A 24,082-nucleotide genomic window follows, 5' to 3' on the forward strand; every position below is an offset into this window, starting at 1 on the left:
CTAAAGAAAGGTGCATTCTTATTGGGTTGCTTAGAACATGTTTATTTACAGTTTAAATAAAGCCTTTACAGTAGATTTGGTACATCTTTTTGCTATCTAGGAGGGTATGCTATAGCTAGAGTAAGTTTCCATGGATGAAGTCCTAAATATTCGTACTTGAGCCACTCAGAACTCGATTAGGGAGAAGCTATAAAATAGGAGTAAGAGACCACCCAGGTCAGCTCAATGGATGATCCTGAAGAGATGCATGATAGTGTCCTTGATCAAAACTTAATTTCCTGCCATTTTTATGCAGCATATTGAGCACCTGTTGGTTGTTACTTTTCCACCTCAGAAACAGCAGTCTTTCACTGAAATTTCATGGACAGAGTTTGTAAAGTAGCCCTATTAATGAACACTTTTAGAATGTGGCTTGTAAAGTTTTCTTTAATATATTACTTTTTCTGTGTTTTCAATAGTGTGTTTTTTTTCCCCTTAGATTTTCCCTACTGGTAAATCTAAACGCAAAACTTCTTGAAAGTAGATGTTCTTTTGTCTACTGACCTGCTTTCCAAGTTAACCAATAAAACATAATTATGGCTACGTTTAAGATATTCAGTTTCCTGCTGTCTTGGGGTTTGAATCAAGTTTGAGCTGTGTACTACTAGTACAATGAAAAATCTTTGCTACAGCCCTAAAGTGCATGTCTCATATTGCAAATGCATTTAAGATTCTCACTAATTGGATTATTTAGATTTCCTGGCTTAAAATGTTAAGAGCACAACAAAAACTGAATTTCTTCCTCCATGAGCAGGGTTTAATCATGATTAATTGACATAATAGAGAACACAATTTATCCTGATCTATACTAACCATTAAATCATATTCAGCATTGTCAGTTATCCTGTTAATTTCTTGTATGGTTGGATGCCAGTGTCTGGGTGACAGACTAGAACAGGTGGAAATGAGCTAGTAGAGAACATTTGGGTTTTTTGTTTTTCTTATCCCCATCCTCTCTCCATCACAGGCTGTGGTTCAATAGACATGGACTGCTGCGTGAGGAAGGTTTCTTAACCCCGGACAAGTACGACTCTGAGGCTATCAGCTTGTGGCTGCCTTTAGCAAAAAATGTTGTGGGTCTAGATCTAGACACTGCAAAGTATATTCTAGCCAACATCGGAGACCATTTCTGCCGGCTGGTGATATCTGAAAAGGAGGTCATGTCCACAATAGAACCACACAGTAAGAGCAGCTCTTCTGAAATGTACAATTTAGGACTTTTCACTCAACTTTTTCAAAATAGGTCTTCATAGTTTGTTTCCTGCATGCGAATTGATTGCATACATTTGGTGTTGCCATTTAAAAATCTTTATTAAATGTCCATTTTGATTCTTGGTGGTGAGAAGTAATAATATGTTTAAGCTTGTGGATGTGATGTTAAGCAACTCTGTACTTTGGACCCTTATCAGGATTCAGCTCTGCTAGTTTCTATGGTCCACATGGTCTCATACACTGAATTGGCCTGACCTCTCCTCCCTTTCTAGAAAAAAGCTTGAAGTGCAGTTCTGTTACAGAAAGTGATGTAAAAATGGTACTTTTTCTACTCTACATATCTGCTGCCTGTGTATATTCAGTCAGATCTATTAACTTAGTGACAAAATAAGTTTTCATTGCTTTCTGTTCTTGGTAGCAATAGGGGGCTAACACAGTTGAGTGATATGGCTTCTGTTCCTTTTTGTGTATCACGGGCCTTGTCTTGCTTCGATTGAAGTTGATAATAGAACTGTCATTGTCTTCAGTGGTGCAGGATTGAGCCCCAACAGAATTGTTTAAGTTCCAATCAGTTGCACCTTTTTGAAATGTCATTGATGGCAAAGGACTGAACAGGTGTTGTTGAAGGGATAATTAGCTTGCGGAATCTCTACTGGTGCAGATGTGCACGAGGGAAAAAACTCGGTTCAAATTTCTGAGTCCACACTGAGATTACAGGGCTGACAGCTAGAAAAAACTATTCTTTTTTTACCTTAAACTAAGCATACTTTTAAATAGAAACTATGAAGAGACAACAAATATGGAACCCTGTGACCTTTTATACTATTACTCCTCAGTGTAGAATTGCAGTTTAAGCAATGTCTCTTTTTCCTGTAGCTATAATTGTATAGCCAGAGGTGCAGCATGGTTTAAAGGAATGGCTGCATCGTTTCTCTTTATACGCATATATGTGCACATGTGAGCAAGGCAAGGTGGTAATATCCATATGATTACTCTTTATTGTGCACCTTTGACAGCCTTGTTTGCCCTCTATCCACTAATCAGTCTTCCCAGGATATTTTCTTACATTCAAAACCTTGAATAGATTCAATCCTGCCTCTGAAGTTTCCTCGTCCTCCTCCAAACATGTAATTCTTCCTCTTAAAATTCTCCCTGAGATGGGGCAAGATTAATTCTTGAGCCATTGGGGGATATTTTATACCTAAAGTAATTAATTATTTTAAAAGTACATTAATTGAAACCCATAGGGCTGCAAGTTAACTCTTTAACTTTGACTAGTCTGTCAATTACCACAGGACAAGTAGCCTGGAAACGTGCAGTTCGAGGAGTTCGAGAAATGTGTGATGTGTGTGACACCACGATATTCAACCTTCACTGGGTTTGCCCCAAGTGTGGCTTTGGAGTGTGTGTAGATTGTTACAGGATGAAAAAGAAAAGCATACATGATGGTGAGAATGTGTAGTTTCCCACTTTCTTAAAAATGACTTAAATTGTTGAACTATTATGTTAATGAATGGATAGGCTTATTGTAAAGCTCTTTTTATAAACTTGAAATTTTATATTCTGAATTTATTTATTTATAAACTATTCTGAAATTATTGAAAGACGACAAAGTGGCTATTCAGAGACTGAATGAACACATTAACTAGTCATTTAAAATGATTGTTTGCAGATGATGGAGCTGATACTTTCTCCTGGCTTAAATGTGTGAAGGGTCAGTTACATGAACCGGAGAACTTAATGCCTACACAGATAATTCCTGGAAAAGGTATTCTAATAATTGCTGTGGAAATGTGTGAACAGTACCCAGTGTTCTGTTGTTCACTTGTATAGGGCCTGATCCAATGCTTGTTGAATTAAAAAGATTCCACTGACTTCAGTGGGCATTGGATCTAGTCCAGAATGCTTCCCCCCGGACCAGGATAAAATAAAATGATTTGAGTAATATTGTTCAGCCAGTTTACCAAGAAGCAGTGTTTAAAGACTAACTCTGCATTTTTTTTGCTGGTGTTACTTTCTGTACTTGATATTAAATACTTTACACAAATATATCTTGATTTCTCTGAAAGTTAAATCTAATAAATAAAACGTGAGTTAAACTGACGTTTCACCATTCTGGAAATGCTTTTTTCTCTTAACCATCTTTTAGATATGTAGTGTACTCCCATTGAATCTTGATAGTCTGTATGTTTAATTTTGATAATATGAGCTCATTACTGATTCTTCTCATTTAGCTCTCTATGATGTTGGTGACACTGTTCACTCCGTAAGAGCAAAGTGGGGAATAAAGGCAAACTGTCCTTGTGCGAATAAGCAGTTAAAGGCCCTATCAAAACCAATTCTGAAAGAGGATCCAAAACAGGTATTGCCACTGTCTCGCACTCTATGTACACCTAGTTTGAGAAACAACAATTGAGTCTTTCAAAAGTGCTCAATGTTGGCTGACTCTGCTCCCATTAAAGTCTCCGTGATGATTGATTTCAATGGGTATGGAGTTAGGCCAATACTAACGACTTCTGAAATCCCATCCTATGGATCTGTGCAATATTAATGTGTGTGCATATTCACTGATTCAACTTTCTTAAATATACTAGCAAAATGTTTAGGTGTCTATTTATAGGGACCCATTTTTTAAAATGTCCAATTCTTGAAAAGCACGGAGTGCTCTGTGGCTCTCATCGACTGACTGCTAAAGGAAAAGGAGGATTGTACTGAAGAAAAGATATTTTCAAGAAACTTCTAGACTGGAAGGGTGAGAGAATGTGGTGGGGTGCAGAAAGAGAACAGAGGAAATTCTTTGAGTCCTGGAGACTTAATGACAAAATAATGCAACAAAGTAGGTTAAATCTAGAGAAAATAAGCAGTTCAGAGGAAATACTAAATCTGTTTAAATTCCTAGAAGATATGAAAATGTTTCTTCAAGGATTCTCGTATGCCTTATGAAACTCCAGTAATGGAGTCTCTAACAAGAATTTTAGACTAACTAGATAACGAATAAGTCTTAATGGCTATAATATAAGAGAGATTGGGTGTGGAGATAGCTTTCCTATAATTAAAATATAGCTTCTGTTTATGAAAACTTAACCATCTTGTAAACAAAATCCACAAAGCTAGTCTTTTTTTAATTACGTTATACAATTTTAGTCTAGTTTTGAAGTATTCTATTGGTAAGTTTTAAACACTTACAGGTACTTGGGAATAAATGAAATGCTTCCCTTTTGGCAGTGTCCTTCTGAAAGTTGAGTAGTTTCCATACTACATATGAAATATTTAAATTGATCACGTTTTTATTGCTAATTGGACTTGTGAAACAATTCCCCCCCGTATGTTACTTGGTGGGGTTGATGCTAGCATTAGTCTTCCCCATCCCACCCCACCCCCAAGAAAAAAAATTACCAACGGCCAGCTCCACAAATGGTGTAAATCAGCATAGTTCCATGGATTTCAATGGGGTATCTGGCCTTTGGGTTTGAGGATGTGGTAGGCAGAAGACCATACTTAAATTATGGCTTCTGCAAGCAAGTAAGTATTAAAATTGGTCAGACTTTGGTTTTAAACTTAAAAGCGGTGTGAACTTAAAATTATTTTCGCCTTAATACTCTAGGGAAGTGTATTTGTTTTCTGTCGGGCCGGATAAGGTGATGTCCAAATCTTGGTGGGCCAAAGGGCTCCTCAGGTGTTTGCAAACTAGTGAAAGCATGTCAATTATTGATTTGCTTTATGTTGCATAAGCAAATAATTAAGTGCCTGATTAAAAGTGTACCACTGTATGTTGAAGTGTATCAATAGGCTAACTTCCATGTGTTAAAATGTAAATGAAAAGTTTCTAAAATAAATGCAGGTGAAGTCCATTTATCTATATGGCTTGAGGGACATCCGATAACAGGGTATTCAGAAAAAGGAAATTATATTTTTTAGCTGCAGTTTCACAGTGAAACTTTTTAGTCACTGATCTTAATGATACTCTATTGGGAGTGAAAGTTTTGCATCCAGCTGAAGTGGAAATGTTTGATATTCAGTTAGCCAAATCCTCATGATCTGAATGAGCATTGGGTCCTCCGTGTGTACTTGAGTATTCAGGATTTTGGGCCCTGAGGATGGAGGGGTAACTGCAGGAGAGAGGAGCCTCCCTGGTACAGTTAGAGCAGGGGGCAGTATGGAGGCCCAGGGAAGCAAGGGGTGACTCCCTCCAGAGCCTTTCCTATCTCCTCCTCCTCCTCCCCCTGCCTGTGTCCAGCTCGTGCTCCCCTCTGGGAACTGTGCTGCAAGGAAGGCCCTACTGCTTAGCTCAGGGTCCACCCTGGGCTTCTATCCACTCCAGCCCTATGTTTCCCTGCCCAGTTCTGGCTGCAGCATCCATGTACTGACCTGCCTCTGAGCCCCTCCTGCCCAGACCTAGCACCTATGGGGTCAGATGATACTTTGCAGCTGCGAAGGGAAAGCGCTTGCCTGTCAGGGGAGTATAGGTGCTGAAGCTGCAGGTGAGGACTTTCCATTTGGTCCACTTGGCAGCTATTCCTTCCTGCTCCCCACTAGGGGCTCTGTTGTAAAGGCATTCTCCTCCTGCCCCTGGCCCATCCAGTTCACCCAAGCTTCTGGTGTCTTTGGCCCAGGCAGGCCCTTTTCCTCACTGGCAGCTGAGGATCCTCCAAGCTGGCAGGTGCTGGCCTGAAGTGCATATGCTCAGAGGTGGAACAGCAGGCATGTAGCAGGGTGTACTCAGAGGTGGGTCAGCATGGAGACATTGCAGCTGGGACTGGGCAGGGAAGCACATGGGCTGGAGCTGCTGGGAGCCCAGGGTGGCATTGGACCAGAGTAGTGGGCTATCCTTAAAGCAGAGCCCTTAGTGGGGAACAGGGCAGAACTGCTGATGTCTGGCAGGCAGGCCAGTTGAAAACTGCTCTAAGGTGTCAATAACCGATGCAAAGAAAAAATATTAAGTAATGAGCTAGGTTGCGATCTCTGTTCCTCCTTAGACTTCCTCTGTGACTTTGGGCAAGCCACTTAGGTATCTTTGTTTTTTATAAGTCTTCAACTTGTCTTGCAGAGTTTAATCCCCGGAGAGAAATCCACACTTCAGCATAATTTTGTTCTAAACCCATTAGCCACTAGCTGTGATTCTCCTGTAAAACCAACACTTGGAAGTAAACCACTCTCTTCAGTAAATACTTCTCCTTCCTTAAGTTGGCTGGCTAACCTAACCAGTGGAAACGTGAATAAAGAAAATAAAGGTAAATGTCATATATAAAAACAACCTTTAACTGCTACTAGCTAATTGAAAATGTACAATATCAGACCCATCTGTGGAATGGGGTGGGATTTATGGTGGCTGGCTACTGGTATAAAAGTTTAATAAACCAGGTAAAAAGACTTGTGTATTTATGGTAAAAAAATTTAAAATGCCTAACCACCTAAGTCACTTTTGAAAATGGAACCTAAGTTCCTAAGTCATTTAGGCGTTTTTGAAAACTTCACCCATGACATTGGATTTTTCAAAACTGCCTAAGCACACTAGGCACCTAACTTGCTTATATACTCGTGAAAATCCACTCGCTAGACTGTAGTACACTGTATCAATACAGTGGAAGGAGGTAATGAAGACTTCTGAGGAATAAGTAAAAATTTGTCAATTCAAATATGGTGCCAGTTTGGGGAAGAAAACAGATTTCCCCCCACCCCTACCCCCAAAAGGCACAGTTTCAGACACTTTAAGACATTAGGTTCCTTTTGTGTTCAAGTCTGAAGAGTCTAATGATCCCGTTAGATTGGCAATGGGCAAAATATTTGTTGATACTAGACTTGTTTACATTTCACCCACAGAGTTTTGTCTGCATCTGTGTTTTTAAATTTAAAACTACATAAGGGGGAAAATACCTCCTCCAAAAAGGAACAGTATTTTTTTAATGAATATAGTTGAAATGTAGTATGATTCAAAGGTGGTTTTAAACGGAATATATTGGCCATCTTCACAAGTAAATTTTCTTTTCTTTTTTTTTAATTTATATAAAACTGCTTCAAACTCCAGAATACACCTGCCTTGGTTCAGTTTATCAGTGGAGTTTTTTCCTCTCCATTTCAGATAAACTCCTCACGTCCACTTTAAAGAATGAAAACAAACCTCTTCAGACTCTCCCCACTTTCACTAAACCCCCTACAACCCTGCAGACATTCAACAGTGCAATATTAACACCTGTGAGCAACAACAACAACAACAACACAGGTTTCTTGAGGAATCTGCTGAACTCTTCTGGAGGAAAGGTATACGAGGATTTTTGCAGTGCTTTTTCCTTACTGTGGTTTTAAAGCCAAACTGTGCTGGAAGTGTATAGTGAATAGGAACCATTTCACCAGGCATGTGCCAAATTAAATACACAACCATCAAAAATATTTTGTCGGGGAAGGCAGTTTCATTGTCTGGCTTCCACCGGAGGCATCCCTATGGAAGTGCCTAGTTATAGCCTACATGCAGTAGTGCCACAATGGCATAAGCTTGCCAGCTACCCTTGCTCTGTCTGCTGCAGCCCATACACCTGGAAGGATAGAGTCAGAGCATCCAGCAGATTTACTTCCCTGGTAGCCTCCAGGATTGCTCCTAAACGACTCCCAGCTAGAATTTAAAGCTGCTTCTACATCAAGTGATTTGATTTCCCTCCCCTCCCCCCCCACCCGATGCATGGATTGCAAATTACTTCACCCTGTCCGCCCAGGTGTGAATTAAACTCAGTACGTAACTAATTTTGAAATAGTGGGGGAAATATTTAACCTGGGCTTCAGAAATGCAATCTCACTGATTTCCGATCACTAACCTTTTAAATGTAATCCTAACTAGGAGCCATGCTCCATCTTCTTCAGTGGGTTTGCACAAGTATAAATAACAGCAAGTCTATGTCACTTACTTAATTAAGCATAAACTATAAGGAGGAGATTATTATCCCTACATAATATAAACGTGGGCTGAAGTGAAAAGGAAGCAGTTGGTGGCAAAAATATGTAATAGGAGTGTTGCATGACTTATTAAAACCTCTGCAGAACAAATGGCATCTTGACATACGACTGTAACAAAAGCATATATTAACATCCACTTTCTCTTCTCCCTCTTAAATTCAGACAGAAAGTGGGCTCAAGAGCACTCCCAAAATCCTTGATGACATTTTTGCATCGTTGGTGCAAAGTAGAACTCTCACAGATTTGCCTAAGAAACCTCAAGGATTAACTATAAAGCCTACCATATTGGGCTTTGATACACCTCACTATTGGTTATGTGATAACCGCTTGCTGTGTCTTCAGGATCCCAACAATGCGAGTAACTGGAATGTCTTTAGAGAATGCTGGAAGCAGGGACAGGTATTTTCTTCAAGGTGTTTTGTTTGTTTCCTGCACACTCACGTTATCCTTAGTGGGCTAATACAGACTATGTAGATTTTTATAATGGCCCTTATAGCTGTGGTATCTGAGCACTAGTCAACAGAAAGGATCTTCTGAATATAGAATGGATGTTCTCTAGTGGCCGAGCATATAACTGGACATTCAGCGTTGATTCTGAGATTGATTATAATTTCCAGTTAGTAATGCAACGTATGGCATGCTACTATCCCAGAGAGCGACCATGGATTATTATCTAGTGGTTAAAGCAGGGTGGGACTGGACTTCAAACTTTTTTAGCTTTGCCACTGACAAATGACGAGGTCACAGAATCGCTCTGCTTTCATTTCATTGTCTGTTTAGAGGGGAATGATTATCCATAATTGCTTCCCTTACATGAGTGTTGAGTGAGTTAATTAGTGCTGAGCTCCTTGCATAGAAGAGGATAAACTGTATAAAGTACTATTTCTGTGCATTTTAATACCTCTTGCTGGGATATATTGGTGGCTCCTATTGTGACTCTGGGTTTCTTGTACCAGATGGGAGTTGTCCATCACAACTTGTTTGATTTACAAAGACAGCACAGCACAGCAGTTGTCTCTAAAACTATATGTAAACCTTTTTGGGGGAGTGGATTATGCACCCTTAATATCCATCATGTCATGTTCATAAGCCTGGGAGTTGACACCCAAAGTCACTTATGAAAAACTGCTCACTTAGCAGCTGTGATCTCTGTCACTGTCTTGTGGCCAACTTTTATTTATTTATTTTTGTCTTCTAACAGAACATACTTTTTCCAGTTGAGAGTTAAAATGTTGTTGTGTGAAAGATTTACTACTTCTGTTTTCCAGGCAACTTAATATATTTGAAGTTTTTTGTAAGCTTTAGAAACTACAACTTTACTTTTGAAAGTACAGCATATGAACGAATTAGCAGTTTTGTTGCTACTGGTTCCTTCTTTTTTTTCCCCTCAAGTATGGATAAGATTTCAAACTACAAAGCAGCTTTTATTATAATATGTATAGACATAGCATGGCAACCTAAATAATGGAAAGGCATTGTAAATTCTACTAAGTATATCTTCACGAGATACCCATGTCCTCAACAACACTATATAAATAAGATGTTAGAGAAAAGGTATAGTTATTTTAAAAATATTTTCAATTTTTTTTCTTACTAAATTTGGTATAATCTCTGGCGTTGCCATTATACATCCTGTATAATGAGGTCCTGCAGAAATGCTTATTAAATCTTAAAATATTCTGGGTTAAAGAGACTTTAATTTTCTCTAATTCATATTTGTCTTTTAGCCTGTGATGGTGTCTGGAGTGCATCACAAAATAAATGCAGAGCTTTGGAAACCTGAATCCTTCAGGAAGGAGTTCGGTCAACAGGAAGTAGATCTGGTTAATTGCAGAACCAATGAAATTATCACAGGAGCTACAGTAGGAGACTTCTGGGATGGATTTGAAGATATTCCAAGTATGCAATGTGAAGTCACTTATATTCTGTTGTTTTGGCTAATGGATACTAAGAAATATGGCAAACAGAAGAAAATATCCTGCTTTCCATTCTTATTGCTTGCTTTTCTACAGAATGGCAGACTTTTTTTTCATCAGTGACATCTCTGTAATGGGAATATGCTGTTCTCTCTGGCTTGGAACTGTTGGGTTTCCCAGACTTTTCCAAGTTTCAGAGTTTGGCAAATGGTTCATCTCCCCCCATGCTCCAGCGCAGCATGCCTGTCAGTGCTCTTTACAGGTGCACCTTGTGAAATGCACTGACATTGTTCCTTGTCCTCTGTACTAAGAGGAAGATGTTTCCTCAAAATCTCCTTTTGAGGGCTCTTTCTTCAGCATCTTGGTTTTTTTTTTTTTTTTTTTTTGTCTTTCTAGCAGAGAGAGTCTTTTTCGAAGAAGTTTGAGTACTCCCATAGCCTAACATACATCCTTCAACTGCTTTACCAGTTGAGTGGAATCTGGATGATTAAAATATAAATGTTGATGCTAACAGGATAGTTGAATTGGCTTTTTGAACCCCTAGAGAACATTTTTATTCCACATGTTGCACTTCTAGTTGGAATTACTTCTCTGAGAAGTGCAAGACAAGCTTTATATAATGGCTAAGTTTTTTTTTTTTGTTTGTTTTTGTTTTTTTTTAATTTTTCAATATTCCATAATGATTAAGTTGTCCTGTGGCCTCATCGTGAATTGATACCAGAAGTAGTGTCTTGAATTCCTCATGAATCAGACTATCATCTCCAGGTGTTCTTCCTAAAATCACCTTCTCACCTGTGGGAAACTAGACTTGTACATTAGATGTTAGAAGGATTTAGGGGTCTTCTACTTTTGCTGTTTGAATAGGACTAAAGCAATTTAGAAAGCCATCTACGCTCTTAGTAGCCCTTAATCAGTGTAAAGAGAATGCATTTCCACACAGTACATCTGAAGTGCATTTGGCTGTAGGCTGGACATTGTTAAACACTGGTTAGTTTGCTCTACTACAGGGGTGGACAAACTTTTTGGGCCGATGGCCACATCCGGGTATAGAAATTGTATGGCGGGCCATGAATGCTCACAAAATTGGGATTGGGGTGCAGGGAGGGGGTGAGGATTCTGGCTGGGGGTGTGGGCTCCAGGGTGGGGCCAGAAATGAGTTCAGGATGCAGGAGGGGGCTCTGGGCCGGGGCAGCGGGGGAGGGGGGGAGGAGTGAGGGCTCTGAGTGGGAGTGCAGGCTGTGGGGTGGGGCTGGGGTGAGGGGTTTGGGGTGTAGGAGGGTGCTCTGGGCTGGGACTGAGGGGTTCAGAGGGTGGGAGGCAGATCAGAGCTGGGGCAGGGGTGCAGGCTTCGGGCGATGCTTACCTCAAGCAGTTCCCAGAAGCAGCAGGATGTCTCCTCTCCCACCCCCCCGCCACCTCCTACACAGAGGCACGACCAGACAGCTCTGCTGCATACGGTCCCATCTGCAGGCACTGCCCCTGCAGTTCCTATTGACTGCTATTCCTGGCCAATGGGAGCTGCGGGGGCAGCGCATGGGGTGGGAGCAGCATGTGGAGTGGACGGAGCCCCTTGGCTGCCCCAATGTGTAGGAGGTGGAGGGGGGACATGCTGCAGTTTCTGGGAGCCGCATGGACCGGCCCCCGACGCTGCTGCCAACCTGGACCACCGGAGCGAGGCAAGCCCCAGACCCTGCTCCCCAGCAGGAGCTCGAGGGCTGGACTGAAATAGCTGGTGGGCCGGATGCAGCCCACGGGCTGTAGTTTGCCCACCCTTGCTCTACTAGAATTCAGGTTTCATCAGTGGTCTACCTACATAATGTCTCCATCATAAAAATCCGCAGGGCTGCTTGTGGTTCTCGGTCTCTGTCTCATCTAGAGCTGAGGGTTGCTTTGTGAGGACAGTTGTGCATTACTTGATTAAACTAGAACTCATCAGAAAAGAGTTGTGCTGCTTGCTATGTTTCCACTTGTGGAAACATAAAGGCCACTTCAAAGAGAGAACTTTTAATTCCCATAATTGTTGTGGTTCTTAATGTGAAAATGCAGACTCTATCCACCTCCCCCCCTCATCTGCAGAGTTAGATTCTCTCAGAACTGTGGCACTTGGGGGGAAGAAACTGAAGCAATGGGAGCTGGACAGTACATTTCTAACCTGTTCAAAGTGTCTGATACTGGGAGAGGTTGCTGAGAGTTCACAATAGTCACTGATTTCCTGAAGATTCCTGAAATTAAATTGCAGCTGGGATTGGATGGATAGGGAGGACACACCCAATTTCTGGAAGAACCAGCTGCTTTTGTAAGAAACTGCTTTTTCTGGGACACAAGTCAAGGAATTTTCCAGATGACAGTGTCATAGGAAAAAAAAGGGCCCTGATTTTGCATAAATGTTTGTGGCTACAGTGTGCTTGTAATGTGTGAGACCACATACTTTTTGGATGAATTTTCTATTCTAAAAAGTACAAGTAACTGATACCTGTGAGCTCTTAATCATAGGCCGGCTTAAAACCGAAGGAAGGGAGCCAATGGTGTTGAAGCTTAAGGACTGGCCTCCAGGAGAAGACTTCCGAGACATGATGCCATCTCGGTATGAACTTGTGAAAAAACTATTCCTTGCATGGTTGATGCACCAAAGAGATCTCAGAAATCACAAATGCTATTGAACTCTGAAACACCTGATTCAACTGTGAGCAGTGACTGTCGTTTATGCATAAACTACATCTGTTTCTGTGAGATGCTTGGCATGGTTGGGTGTTTTGAGAAATAAGTTTTGCTATAGATGCTTATGAAAATACAATAGGTTGCATTTGCATCTAAATAAATTAACTCTTTGCTGCTGCTGATTGTTAAAGTTTAGACTTCAAAAAAGGAAAAAATCCATAACATTTCTCTTGCGTTTTAGGTTCTGTCAAAGCGTACTTTTTTTAAGCTTAAGCTAAATTTAAGCTCTGGGTCAAATTTCTTCCATGCCTTGCCTAACTTGCATACTGTACTTAGTGACAATAGAGATAATTGGCCAATTAGTTGACATTAAGGGCTTCAGTGGTGTTCGGTATATTAGTATAATTACTAATGTACATCTTAAACTTCACATATCTACTATGTTCCTATGTCTTATCTAGCTGTTTGTTTTCCTGTTTTCCCATTAGATTTAATGAGTGCATTGATGAAAGAATTATACCCCTTGGCTGGGAAAGAAAATAATGTTGGTTGTAGTAAATTTTAATAAATCTCTCCCTCAAATATTTTATACTGTTGCCTAATATTAATGGAGTTGTATTACCGTAGGTTTGATGACCTGATGAATAACATTCCACTGCCAGAATACACTAGAAGAGATGGTAAACTCAACCTTGCCTCCAGACTTCCCAACTACTTTGTTCGACCAGATTTAGGTCCTAAAATGTACAATGCATATGGTAAGTAATCCTGTTAATTTTGTAGCTCATACTTTCCATATATTCCAGTAAATGTTAATTTCAGAATTAAGTGCAGACCTGTAATCACAGACAATCAGATTAGTCGTTCTGTCAATCCAAATTAGGTGTTTGATCTTGGTTCCCTTTTGTAAGAACAAGCATTGCCCAGATGAGTTACTGTCAATATTCATCAGTTGATCTTTGTATTTAAGTAATCAGTTTTGTCCTTAGTTCTCAAGAACCTCTGTGCATTCATTCCACTGTCCTTTTAACGACACATCTGACTGTTACTTTATTGCAGCTCTCCATGGATATTTGCTTGTTCTACTTGTGCCCACTACTTCTGCCCAATCTTTTTGGAACTCTTTTTTTCCTCTGAGCCATAGCCTCCCTTTTTAATCTCTCTCTGAGCCCTTCTTTCCTTGACGTGTGTTAAAACAGCTCTCAGATATGGTTCTTTCAGAACCATGCTTGACAAATTTTTCATTATGGGGGTTGCTAGTGTAGCCGCCATACTTAATGGGAACTGGATTGTTTCTGAGACTCATACTGGCCTATATAGCTATAGAAACCCTGTACTAGTAAGTCTTGAGCATGGCTTCTGTACATTTTAGTCATGTTAGGCATGAAGGCAACAGTTAGTGTGTTAGGCTATAAGTCTATTTTGAAAATGTTTTTTTTTTTTTTTTTTTTTTTAATGATTACAAGTCAATAGGCCTTGTATGGAATTCTGACTCTCTGGAAAAAAAAAAAACTTTGATACTGTAATCACATTAACAAACATTTTAAACAACTGCTTCTTATAGTGCATATTTTGTTATTGGCCTATAAATATGTTGCATATATCTAAATTTTCCAGGTTTAATTACACCAGAAGATAGGAAGTATGGCACAACAAACCTCCATTTAGATGTGTCTGATGCAGCTAATGTTATGGTTTATGTGGGCATACCAAAAGGGCAGGTCAATCAAGAAGAAGGTAAAACATTTGCTCATTGAGATCATCCGTGTGTAATCAGAGGCTAAGCCCTTCAGTGTAATTATGTGTTCACTCTTTGTTTTGTAACAGAAGTGCTTAAAACTATACAAGATGGTGATTCTGATGAGTTGACAATTAAGCGTTTTATAGAAAATCGAGAGAAACCTGGTGCTCTATGGCACATTTATGCTGCTAAAGATACAGAGAAGATCCGGGAATTCCTTAAAAAGGTAGGTTAATGTTATGCTTAGAAATAAACTTGCACATGGGGAACAGAAATTTGATGATAGAGAGCTCTTCAATCTAACAAAACTCTAACAAGATCCAATGGCTGGAAGTGGAAGCCAGACAAAACTAAGGTTAAAAAGAAATGCAAATTTTAATTGAGAGTAACTAATAGAACTGGGCAGAGAACTCCCTTTCATGGAGAATTTTGATATTTTGAAAGTGAAATTTTGATTTAGTTTCAATTTGGAACACAAAACAAACCCTTGGAAATTTTCTGCAAGAGGGGCTAGATGACCTTTCGGGGTCCCTTCCAGCTCTGAGATATATATGGAGATATATGGAATGGAGCCTTGGCTCTGAGGCAGCCAACCTGCTGGGAGCCCTGGTGTTTCCAACTCCAAGGCAGTCTATATGGCAGGTTACAAAGGAGCAGGAATGTCGCCAGGTTCTGTAGAACTTAATCACTCCTTTTTTTTTCTCAGCAAAATAGCTGGATTTTGTTAAAGCATCAAATTCTGATGAAAAACTGCTTCATCTGAATTTTTCCAAAGTCTAGTAATTAACCTTTGGAACAACTTAACTGAGGGTTATAGTGGATTATTGATTTACTGAGAATTTTAAAATCAAGACTTAGAATAATATCCAAAGAGATGCTATAGTTCAACTACAGCTGAATCAGTGATTCAGGGAAGTCGTATAGCTTGTTATGCAGAAGGTTAAACTAGATCACAATTTTCCTTTCTGGCCTTAATCTAAAATTCATTTCATGTGGCATGTGCTGCAGGGGCTCTTGCACCAAGAATGGCCAGATTGTGTGATGAGTTAGAAGGATCTGGTGGTAGATGAGCAGTGGGGGCAGAGGGGAGAGTAGAAACTAGCCCAGGAGGTAAGATAAAGGAAATCTGAGTGGCGTTTTGTCTTTTTGTGTTTTTAAACCATGTTTTCAGTGGATCCTGAATTTATGGCATTGTGTGAGGATGGAGATATGATCTTAAACCAACACTCTAGGCAAGAGTTTCAGTAGCCAGGCTTCACCCTCCTGACGACTACTACAGTGTGGCTTGAATACCTTTAAGCATCTTAAAAACTGGTCAACTTTTTAAGTCTGCCTTTAGCTGATGTGTAAAGGATTAAAACTGGAGAGAGGGACGTTTGTAGCTGTCAGTCCCAGACCCTGCCATAACAGATGCAAAGCCTGCACACACATCTCCACTGCTACAATGATCAACACACCTTGCAAGATCCATGGGTCCTGCACATGCCTATCCCAACACAGGATGTACCTCATCCAGTGAACTAAATGTCCCAATAGCGACTATGTGGGTGAAACCAGACAGTCACTATGCTCTTGAATGAACTCCCACAGGAAAAGGATAACTTCCCCCCCCCGCCCCCTCCCCTCCCAAAAAAAAAGTGATCACTATATCTGGCTTATCAGTCCTCGTCCTCAAAGGAAACCCACACAACGCTGGGAAGCTTAGATTCATAACTTTGCTGGACACTAAAAATCATTGACTGAATACACACTGGATTTATGGCTTATTACAACAATCTATAACCCACTAACAACCTCCCTCTTTCTCCTTATGACTGGAGGAGTGTTAACGTGCCACTTCATCTTGAATGGTCCCTTGAAATATGTTAACTATTTACGTTAAACAGTCTGTTCTGCCTTGTATTAAGCTTCGACACTGAATGAGGCCAGGTCTACACTTCACACTTATTTAGGCATAACTACGTTGCTCAAGGGTGTGAAAAATCCACACCCCTGAGTGATGTAGTTATACTGACCTTAGCCCCCCCATTTTGAAAGCTCTATGTTGGTGGGAGAGCTTATCCCGCCGACATAGCTACCGCCTCTTGTGGAGCTGGAGTTGAGCCAACAGGAGAGCACTTAGAGCATCTTCATGAGAAGCTATAGTGGCACAACTGCAAGTTTGTAGTGTAGACCTGCTCTGTTTCCCATAGCTGAAGAAGAGCATTGTGTAAGCTCAAAAGCTTATCTCTCACCAACAAAAGATAGAGACACGAGGTGGGTGAGGTATTAACACTGGAAGGGATAATTAAATTCTGCAGACTGAAGAACTTTGTTTCTGCATATCAGGACTTTGTGTAGGCCTTCCAAGACGGCTGAATTAGTGGGCTCAATTCCAGGTGTAGTCCTGTTTGGTAATGGGAATAAAAGTAAACCAGATGCAAAGCATTTAAAAGGGAGGTGGTTGAGTCAGCTAAGTGACTGGAAAGAGTATGTCTGGGGGCGGGGGGGGAAAGACCTTGGAAGAGTGAAACTTCCAAATTCTGATGATGGTTCTAGGCTGTTCTCTTGGACAAATAAACTGCTGATAAACCTACACGCTGTCTTATTCATAAGAGATGTGAATGGGGGGATCTCTGACAGGCTTACTGGTAGGGATTAGAGGGCTGGTACAACAGCTAGGTTTAAGAGATGTTAATGGCAAATAAGTACACTGCTTCTACCTGGGAAGTTAATACTTCAACTTTGTTTCAGATGACCTTACAAAACAGTGCATTGCTCTACCTTAAATATTTGTATGAGAAGACCAAAGAGAGAGATTACAGTACATAATATCTTATTTTATAGTACAAAACTTCTAATCCCATTGCTGTACTGGTTCCCTCTGTGGCCTTGTGCAAGTCACTTGAAGGACGCAGAGGGGCTCTCTGTAAATAAGATTCTTGTCCTTGTCACAGAAGCATAGTGAAGATCATTAGCAAATGCTTGCAAAGTGCCATAAGAATACCAAATCTTCTGTATTATTAAACAGACTATGGTAATAACCTTTAGAGCTCTTAAAGTACTGGATGATGAAACTTCCATTTTCATTAGTGTTTATAGCTAGTACTGTAATTGAACACAGAAATACACAGGTCAACTACTCAATGGTCTGGCTTTGTCTGTCAAATACAAGAAGTGCACATTGATACTTTTTGGGTAGTCACTGTCATATTGTGACTATTTTTTTCAGGTCTCGGAAGAGCAAGGTCAGGAGAACCCCGTCGATCATGATCCAATTCATGATCAGAGTTGGTATTTGGACAGATCTTTGAGAAAACGTCTTCATCAAGAATATGGAGTGCAAGGCTGGGCTATCGTGCAGTTTCTAGGAGATGTAGTTTTCATTCCAGCAGGAGCACCACATCAGGCAAGAACCAATGACGCTATTATTGATTGATAATTTCAGACTTCTAGACATGTGACTGATATTTTTTGTTCTCTCTCAGGTTCATAACTTATACAGTTGTATTAAAGTAGCAGAAGATTTTGTTTCTCCGGAGCATGTCAAACATTGCTTTTGGCTCACTCAGGAATTCAGATATCTGTCGCATACGCATACGAACCATGAAGATAAACTGCAGGTAACTTACCAATTTTTAGTTTAAAAAAATATATATATAATATTAAACTGCATATGTAGGGCTTAATAGCAACTGCATATTAATGTTGTGTTGAGTTGCACTTAATGCAGGGTGGGCAAACCGTGGCCCGGGGGCCACATCCGGCGTGCCAGACATTTTTAATTCAGCCCTCGAGCTCGTGCCGGGCAACGGGATTGAGGGCTTGCCTCGCTCTGCGTGGCTCCCAGAAGCAGTGGCATGTCCCCCCATCTGGCTCCTACACATAGGGGCAGCCAGGAGGCTCCGCACACTGTCCCCCCTCCCCCTCCCCAGCGCCGCCCCCACAGCTCCCATTGACCAGGAACCACAGCCAACAGGAGCTGCAGGGGTGGCGCCTGCAGATGGGGCAGCGCACAGAGCCACCTGGCTGTGCCTCCACGTCGGAGCCGAAGGGAGGGACATGCTGCTTCTGGGAGCTGCTTGAGGTAAGCAACCCCCGGAGCCTGCACTCCAGGCCCTAGTCTCAGCCCTGATTTCCCCTCCCATTCTCCAAACCCCTCAGTCCCAGCCCAGAGCACCCTCCTGCATTCCCAGCCCGACCGCAGAGCCTGCCCCCACCCGGAGCCCCCTCCCACACCCTGAACTCCTTCTTTTTTTTTTTTTTTTTTCCCCCTAGCCCCACCCCAAACCCACACCCCCTTTTGCACCCCAACCCCCAATTTCATGAGCATTTATGGCCCACCATACAATTTCCATACCCAGATGTGGCGCTCGGGCTAAAACATTTGCCCACCCCTGACTTAACACATGTTAACAGAATGGTTTTAATTGATTTTTAAATCAAATTCTGAAGAATAACTCTTCAGAAGTAATTGAATTTTCTGTCTAACTTTTAGTAAAACCTTTACTAAGTTTGTTTTTGTTTGGTTTTTTTTGTGTGGAGGAAGCTTTTTAAAATTTTGCCCTGTTCCTCATTTCTTTGGTTTCATGTAGCTAAAGAACTATAGTCTCCCCTAATTCCAAACTTCTCTCACCAAACTCACATTTTGTTATACGATCATAAGCCAGTCTTGAACTTTTAAAAATGACAGTTATTTCTCTAGTTTGAAATAACCTAATGGAGTCGCACTGAGATTAGCCAATGGAATTGTCGGGGGAGAGACCTGGGGGCTCTGGAAGAGGACATACAGCATTGATAGAATTATTAAACCTGGGACACTTCCACACTCAAGAACTTTAACTCGAAGTAATGGTTGTTAGATTGGACAGCACAACACAACTCTGAAAATCAGTTATAATTCAACTGCACCTACATTTCTTTCATCAGTTGCCATCTCAGTCTCAACTGTTCCCGCTGTACCATCCATAGCCTGTATACCTCCATCCTCATGCTGAACAAGCACTATGCAGCCTTAACTCTGGCCATACCTACAGTACACCATTGGGTTCACGTGCGGATTCAGTTCAGTACCATACGTAACTAGGTATGGTACTGAACCAAAATATAGAACAGTCATTAACATGGATCATCCAGTCATTGTTCGATATTTAGGAAAATATCTCAAGTAGCCACTTATACCTGATGCCATACCTCACTTAATTGCACACACCAAAACATAGCCACATACAGAAGTATGTAGAATGGACTTTATTAAAGCTACACCAACCTTCAGTTAATTGTTGAAACTGTGAACATACAGCCTTAAACATAGTTGGAGTTCATGGATGCCGCTTATTTTGGGAAAAGTCAAAGCTTTTTCACTCTACAAGAATCTAAATGTAGAATCTTCCAGACTGACTAGATAAGTGCTTTAGCTTTGTCTCTTTAAAGTGGCTAACTTCTTGTTTTCCTTTTAGGTGAAGAATGTCATATACCATGCTGTTAAAGATGCAGTTGGGATATTGAGAGCTAATGAATCCAGCCTTAGCAAACCATCAGGTGGAAAGCCTTAACCATGAACTATGAAACTGAAAAATAGTGGCAGCAGAGTAAACTATTCCATCAGGACCTCCTGTGGATGCTGAGATTTATTAATGTTACCTCATCTTCCTTTCAGCAGTACCAGAGGATCATGGTACTTCGTTCTATGTATTCGTCTAATGTTTACAAACCTGAGATGTATATGTAGTAATATTAACAGACTCTGACATACTGTGAATGCTTATTTGCAATAGAATTTTATAAGGAGAAACTCTCTCCAAGCTGTACAAAGATACCTTCTGTAGACCTTACTCGGGAAAATACACTGGAAATTTCCAAATTATTCATTTGAAAAATGTTAAGACATGATGTAAAAAGCTCATCAACTTTTGTAATTTGCTTTGGGGGGGGGGCGGGGACAGGAGGAAGTATGAAGTTTTGATTTAATAGCCAACAGTAAGTGTACTGAGAGTGCAGTTCTTATGTTTTTACATTAACACAGAACTAGCATCAAAAATAGTATTAAAACTAGTGTATATTGACAAGGAGGGGGATTAACCATCTTCAGTTAAATGAGTTTACATTTCTAAATGTAAAATGAAAAGGGCATTTTTTTCATTAAAAATTCCCGTATCGAAACTTTGATTTCCAGCTTAAACTGGTATTTGCACTCTTCTGTAACTCTAGGTTCTAATAGTGAATACCCTACATATAGCACTTCTGTTTTAGGAGTGTATTCCTTTTCCAACCTCTAAACTGACTACCCTGATATAATGCTATTAAGTTAAAAACAACGAAGGCATACAAAAACAAAGTGTTTCAGGGTAGAAACTGCTATCTTGTGCTTAAAGAGGAAGTCTGAACGAAAAGCCTAGGCAACTGGAAATTAAATTGCATTGAATAGCACTTTTACAAACTTGATTCACTGAAGTTTAATTTAACTACTCTTAAGTTCTTATTCCAATACTGTTACTGTAGTCTCTGCATTAGAATAAGATCCGAATTCTCTATCCCACACTCGATCATGTCAAAGTGGTTTTCAAGGCTGTATTTAAAAGAGCAGGCAGCCTCATGAGGTATGTCCACATAGCAAAGAACCCCGCAGCGGGCCTGGGCTGCAGGGCTGGTTCATTGCTGTGTAGACTTCTGGGCTTGGGCTGGAGCTCAGGCTTTGGGCCCCTACTACTAATTGCTTGATCCCTCTTTTTCCATGCAACCCTTCAGCTACTCAGCCTCACTGTTCATAATGCTTCTCTACTAAGGTTCTCACTACTTTGTCCAATAATTCCTTCCCCTCTCCTCCTTTAACCCTGCATCTTCTGCCAACAGAAGATGGTAGAAAAAAATATGGCACTAATACCTATTGTCACTCTGATCTGTCTCTATATTGGATCCCTTTTCCCAACCTGTTTTGATCTCAGATTGTAAACTTTTTGGAATATGAACTACATGTACAGCTCTTGAAGAAAAAATGTTAAGTGCTTGTCAGTGCATATATATTCCAGTCTTGATGCACCTGTACCTTAGGCACTGAGGTGATCATGAAATGACAGATCTCCTGAGTATTGAAAGGAAGGAGTGAGAGCAACGGACTATGAAAATGGACTTTATAAAAGATGATTTTAACAAACAAACTGGTAGTATTTTTTTCTTGCCATGTGACCTTAGGGAAGAAGGAGGGCAGGAGAACTCAGTTTCTCAGAGATAAGAAGAACATAACAATGCCATACTGGGTCAGACCAAAGGTCCATCAAGCCCAGGGGCCAATGCTAGGTGCCCCAGAGGGAGTGAACCTAACAGGTAATGATCAAGTGATCTCTTTCCTGCCATCCATCTCCACCCTCTGACAAACAGACTAGGGACACCATTCCTTACCCGTCCTGGCTCATAGCCATTAATGGACTTAACCTCCATGAATTTATCCAGTTCTCTTTTAAATGCTGTTATAGTCCTAGCCTTCACAACCTCCTCAGATAAGGAGTTCCACAAGTTGACTGTGCACTGTGTGAAGAAGAACTTCCTTTTATTTGTTTTAAACTGCTGCCCATTAATTTCATTTGGTGGCCCCTAGTTCTTGTATTATGGGAACAAGTAAATAACTTTTACTTTCTCCACATCGCTCATGATTTTATATACCTCTATCATATCCCCCCTTAGCCTTCTCTTTTCCAAGCTGAAAAGTCCTAGCCTCTCCTCATATGGGACCTGTTCCAAACCCCTAATCCTTTTAGTTGCCCTTCTCTGAACCTTTTCTAATGCCAGTATTTTCTAATGTTGGACACAACAGTAAACTAGCCTCCTGCAAAGGAAAGGTAGTGGCCTCTTACTGTTCTTCCTGTGGCTCCATCAGGAACTTTTTAATCACCGGAAAATCAAAAACAAATTCTACAGAAAATGGAAACATGGATAAATTTGGTCCAACTGAGTACCAAAGAATTGCACAAATAGCTAGCGACAAACTCAAATTTAGTCTTGTACAGTTATAATGTTGTTTTATTATTTTTTTGGTGTTGGAACTAATATTGACTTTGCCTTGCTCCAAATCAGCCCCAGCCAATGAGATTGAACAAAGAGGACTTGGAGGGAGCAATTTTTTGGACTTGCCTGTCATCTGGCCAATTGTTTAAGTATGGAAAGATGTGAATTCCTAGCCTCTTGAGATAAGCTGCCACTACTGTGTCATGAAGTTAGTTAGGGTTACCATACGTCCGGATTTTCCCGGACATGTCCAGCTTTTTGGGCTCCAAATCCCCGTCCGGGGGGAAATCCCAAAAAGCCGGACATGTCCGGGAAAATCAGGACATGCGGTCGGCAGGGCCGGCCCGGGGGCTGGCGGTGCGGTGCCGGGGACCGGCAGTGCTGGGCGGGCTGCGGGTGCTCGGCCGGGCCCGGGGCCGGCACCCCAGGGCCTGAGCCGACCCAGGCTGGAGATGCCGGGGGGGGGGCAGACTGGGCCGCGTCTCCTCCCCCCCACACCCCGCTTACCTGCTTCAGGCTTCCCGCGAATCAAATGTTCGCAGGAAGCAGGGGAGGGGGCGGAGTTGGGGCGGGGACTTTGGGGAAGGGGTGGAGTTTGGGCGGGGCCCTGTGGAGTGGCCTCCTTTTGGAGGCTCAAAATATGGTAACCCTAAAGTTAGTAAACAGCCCAAAGATGAGAACTGTATATTGATGATACTGACCTGCCCCTATGAATCTGAAACTTCCTGTAGCTCAGGAAAATTGCCACACAAAAATAGGCATCCTGAAGATCAAGAGCAGCAAACCAGTCGTGTTCTCGTGTGTGTGTGTGTGTTGTTATGCTCATACAAAGCACATGGGATCTTTATAGAGGAAGGTAAATACACACAGCATTTATTGCAAATACCACAGTTAGCATATGTTTTTCTCACACTCACACACACACTCTCCCTCCCTCCTGCCGTGATGTTTATAGCTACCAGTCCAGAGAGTCTGGATCAATCTAGTGGCCAGCCAGATTGGTTGCAGAGGGGAGCGGGGTTCTGTTGGTCCCGATCCGATGCTCCTGGAGTGTGGCAAGACAAACACAAAGTCCTATGGCCAAGCACCCTGTTCTTATAGGGTTTTTTCTCTGTTGAAGCCTATGGATTTTTGCTGTGTCAGTTTGTGACCAGTTACTTCTTAATTGGTGTAAACATTTCAATATACCTTGAGAGGGTCATCCTGTCCTTTGTTCCGATTTAATCAATTGTCCTTAGGGGTGCCAGCCTTCACCTCAGGGTAGTCAATCTGCCCTTCATTATGGATGTGCATTGATGATTCTTTGATGTCCTTTGTCTCTTCACTCCTTCCTTGACTTTGACTATAACAATGGCCTTCACACCTTATCTTTTCCTGATGTATGCATTCCTCATTCACACAAACAGATTGAGAATACAAACAGTAATATTTTATATCGAGCAAAAGGGCATTGCAAATTAAACCTTGTTAAGTTTTACAATCAATAACCAAGACAATTTACATTGAGAGCCAGGCCTTCAATGTTCCTCTAATCTACTTAACATAGACACAATAGAGAATCTTGTCTCTTACTAAAACCTTAAAACAAAAA

The 24,082-nt window shown here is 41.1% G+C and overlaps 1 protein-coding gene across 9 annotated transcripts in view; it reads left to right on the plus strand.

The window, feature by feature from the left end:
• Window positions 1-21,647, plus strand: part of KDM3A (lysine demethylase 3A) — a 45,833-nt gene extending 24,186 nt beyond the window's left edge. For 4 of the 9 annotated variants that reach the window (XM_065597228.1, XM_005292439.5, XM_065597234.1 and 1 more), the window contains 15 exons: window positions 1,007-1,221; window positions 2,547-2,699; window positions 2,924-3,019; window positions 3,486-3,613; window positions 6,299-6,482; window positions 7,331-7,509; window positions 8,359-8,595; window positions 9,924-10,095; window positions 12,606-12,696; window positions 13,398-13,528; window positions 14,388-14,507; window positions 14,598-14,737; window positions 17,723-17,899; window positions 17,979-18,113; window positions 19,950-21,647. In XM_065597228.1, the coding sequence (XP_065453300.1) occupies window positions 1,007-1,221; window positions 2,547-2,699; window positions 2,924-3,019; window positions 3,486-3,613; window positions 6,299-6,482; window positions 7,331-7,509; window positions 8,359-8,595; window positions 9,924-10,095; window positions 12,606-12,696; window positions 13,398-13,528; window positions 14,388-14,507; window positions 14,598-14,737; window positions 17,723-17,899; window positions 17,979-18,113; window positions 19,950-20,045 (2,254 nt within the window). In that variant the 3' untranslated portion in view covers window positions 20,046-21,647. The remainder of the gene's footprint in view (window positions 1-1,006; window positions 1,222-2,546; window positions 2,700-2,923; window positions 3,020-3,485; window positions 3,614-6,298; window positions 6,483-7,330; window positions 7,510-8,358; window positions 8,596-9,923; window positions 10,096-12,605; window positions 12,697-13,397; window positions 13,529-14,387; window positions 14,508-14,597; window positions 14,738-17,722; window positions 17,900-17,978; window positions 18,114-19,949) is intronic. The other 5 variants (XM_065597229.1, XM_042855573.2, XM_065597231.1 and 2 more) reach the window with 2 other exon arrangements.
• The last annotated feature ends 2,435 nt before the right edge of the window (window positions 21,648-24,082 follow it).

Source organism: Chrysemys picta, chromosome 5 (genome assembly GCF_011386835.1).
Source record: "Chrysemys picta bellii isolate R12L10 chromosome 5, ASM1138683v2, whole genome shotgun sequence".
Lineage (NCBI taxonomy): Eukaryota > Metazoa > Chordata > Testudines > Emydidae > Chrysemys > Chrysemys picta.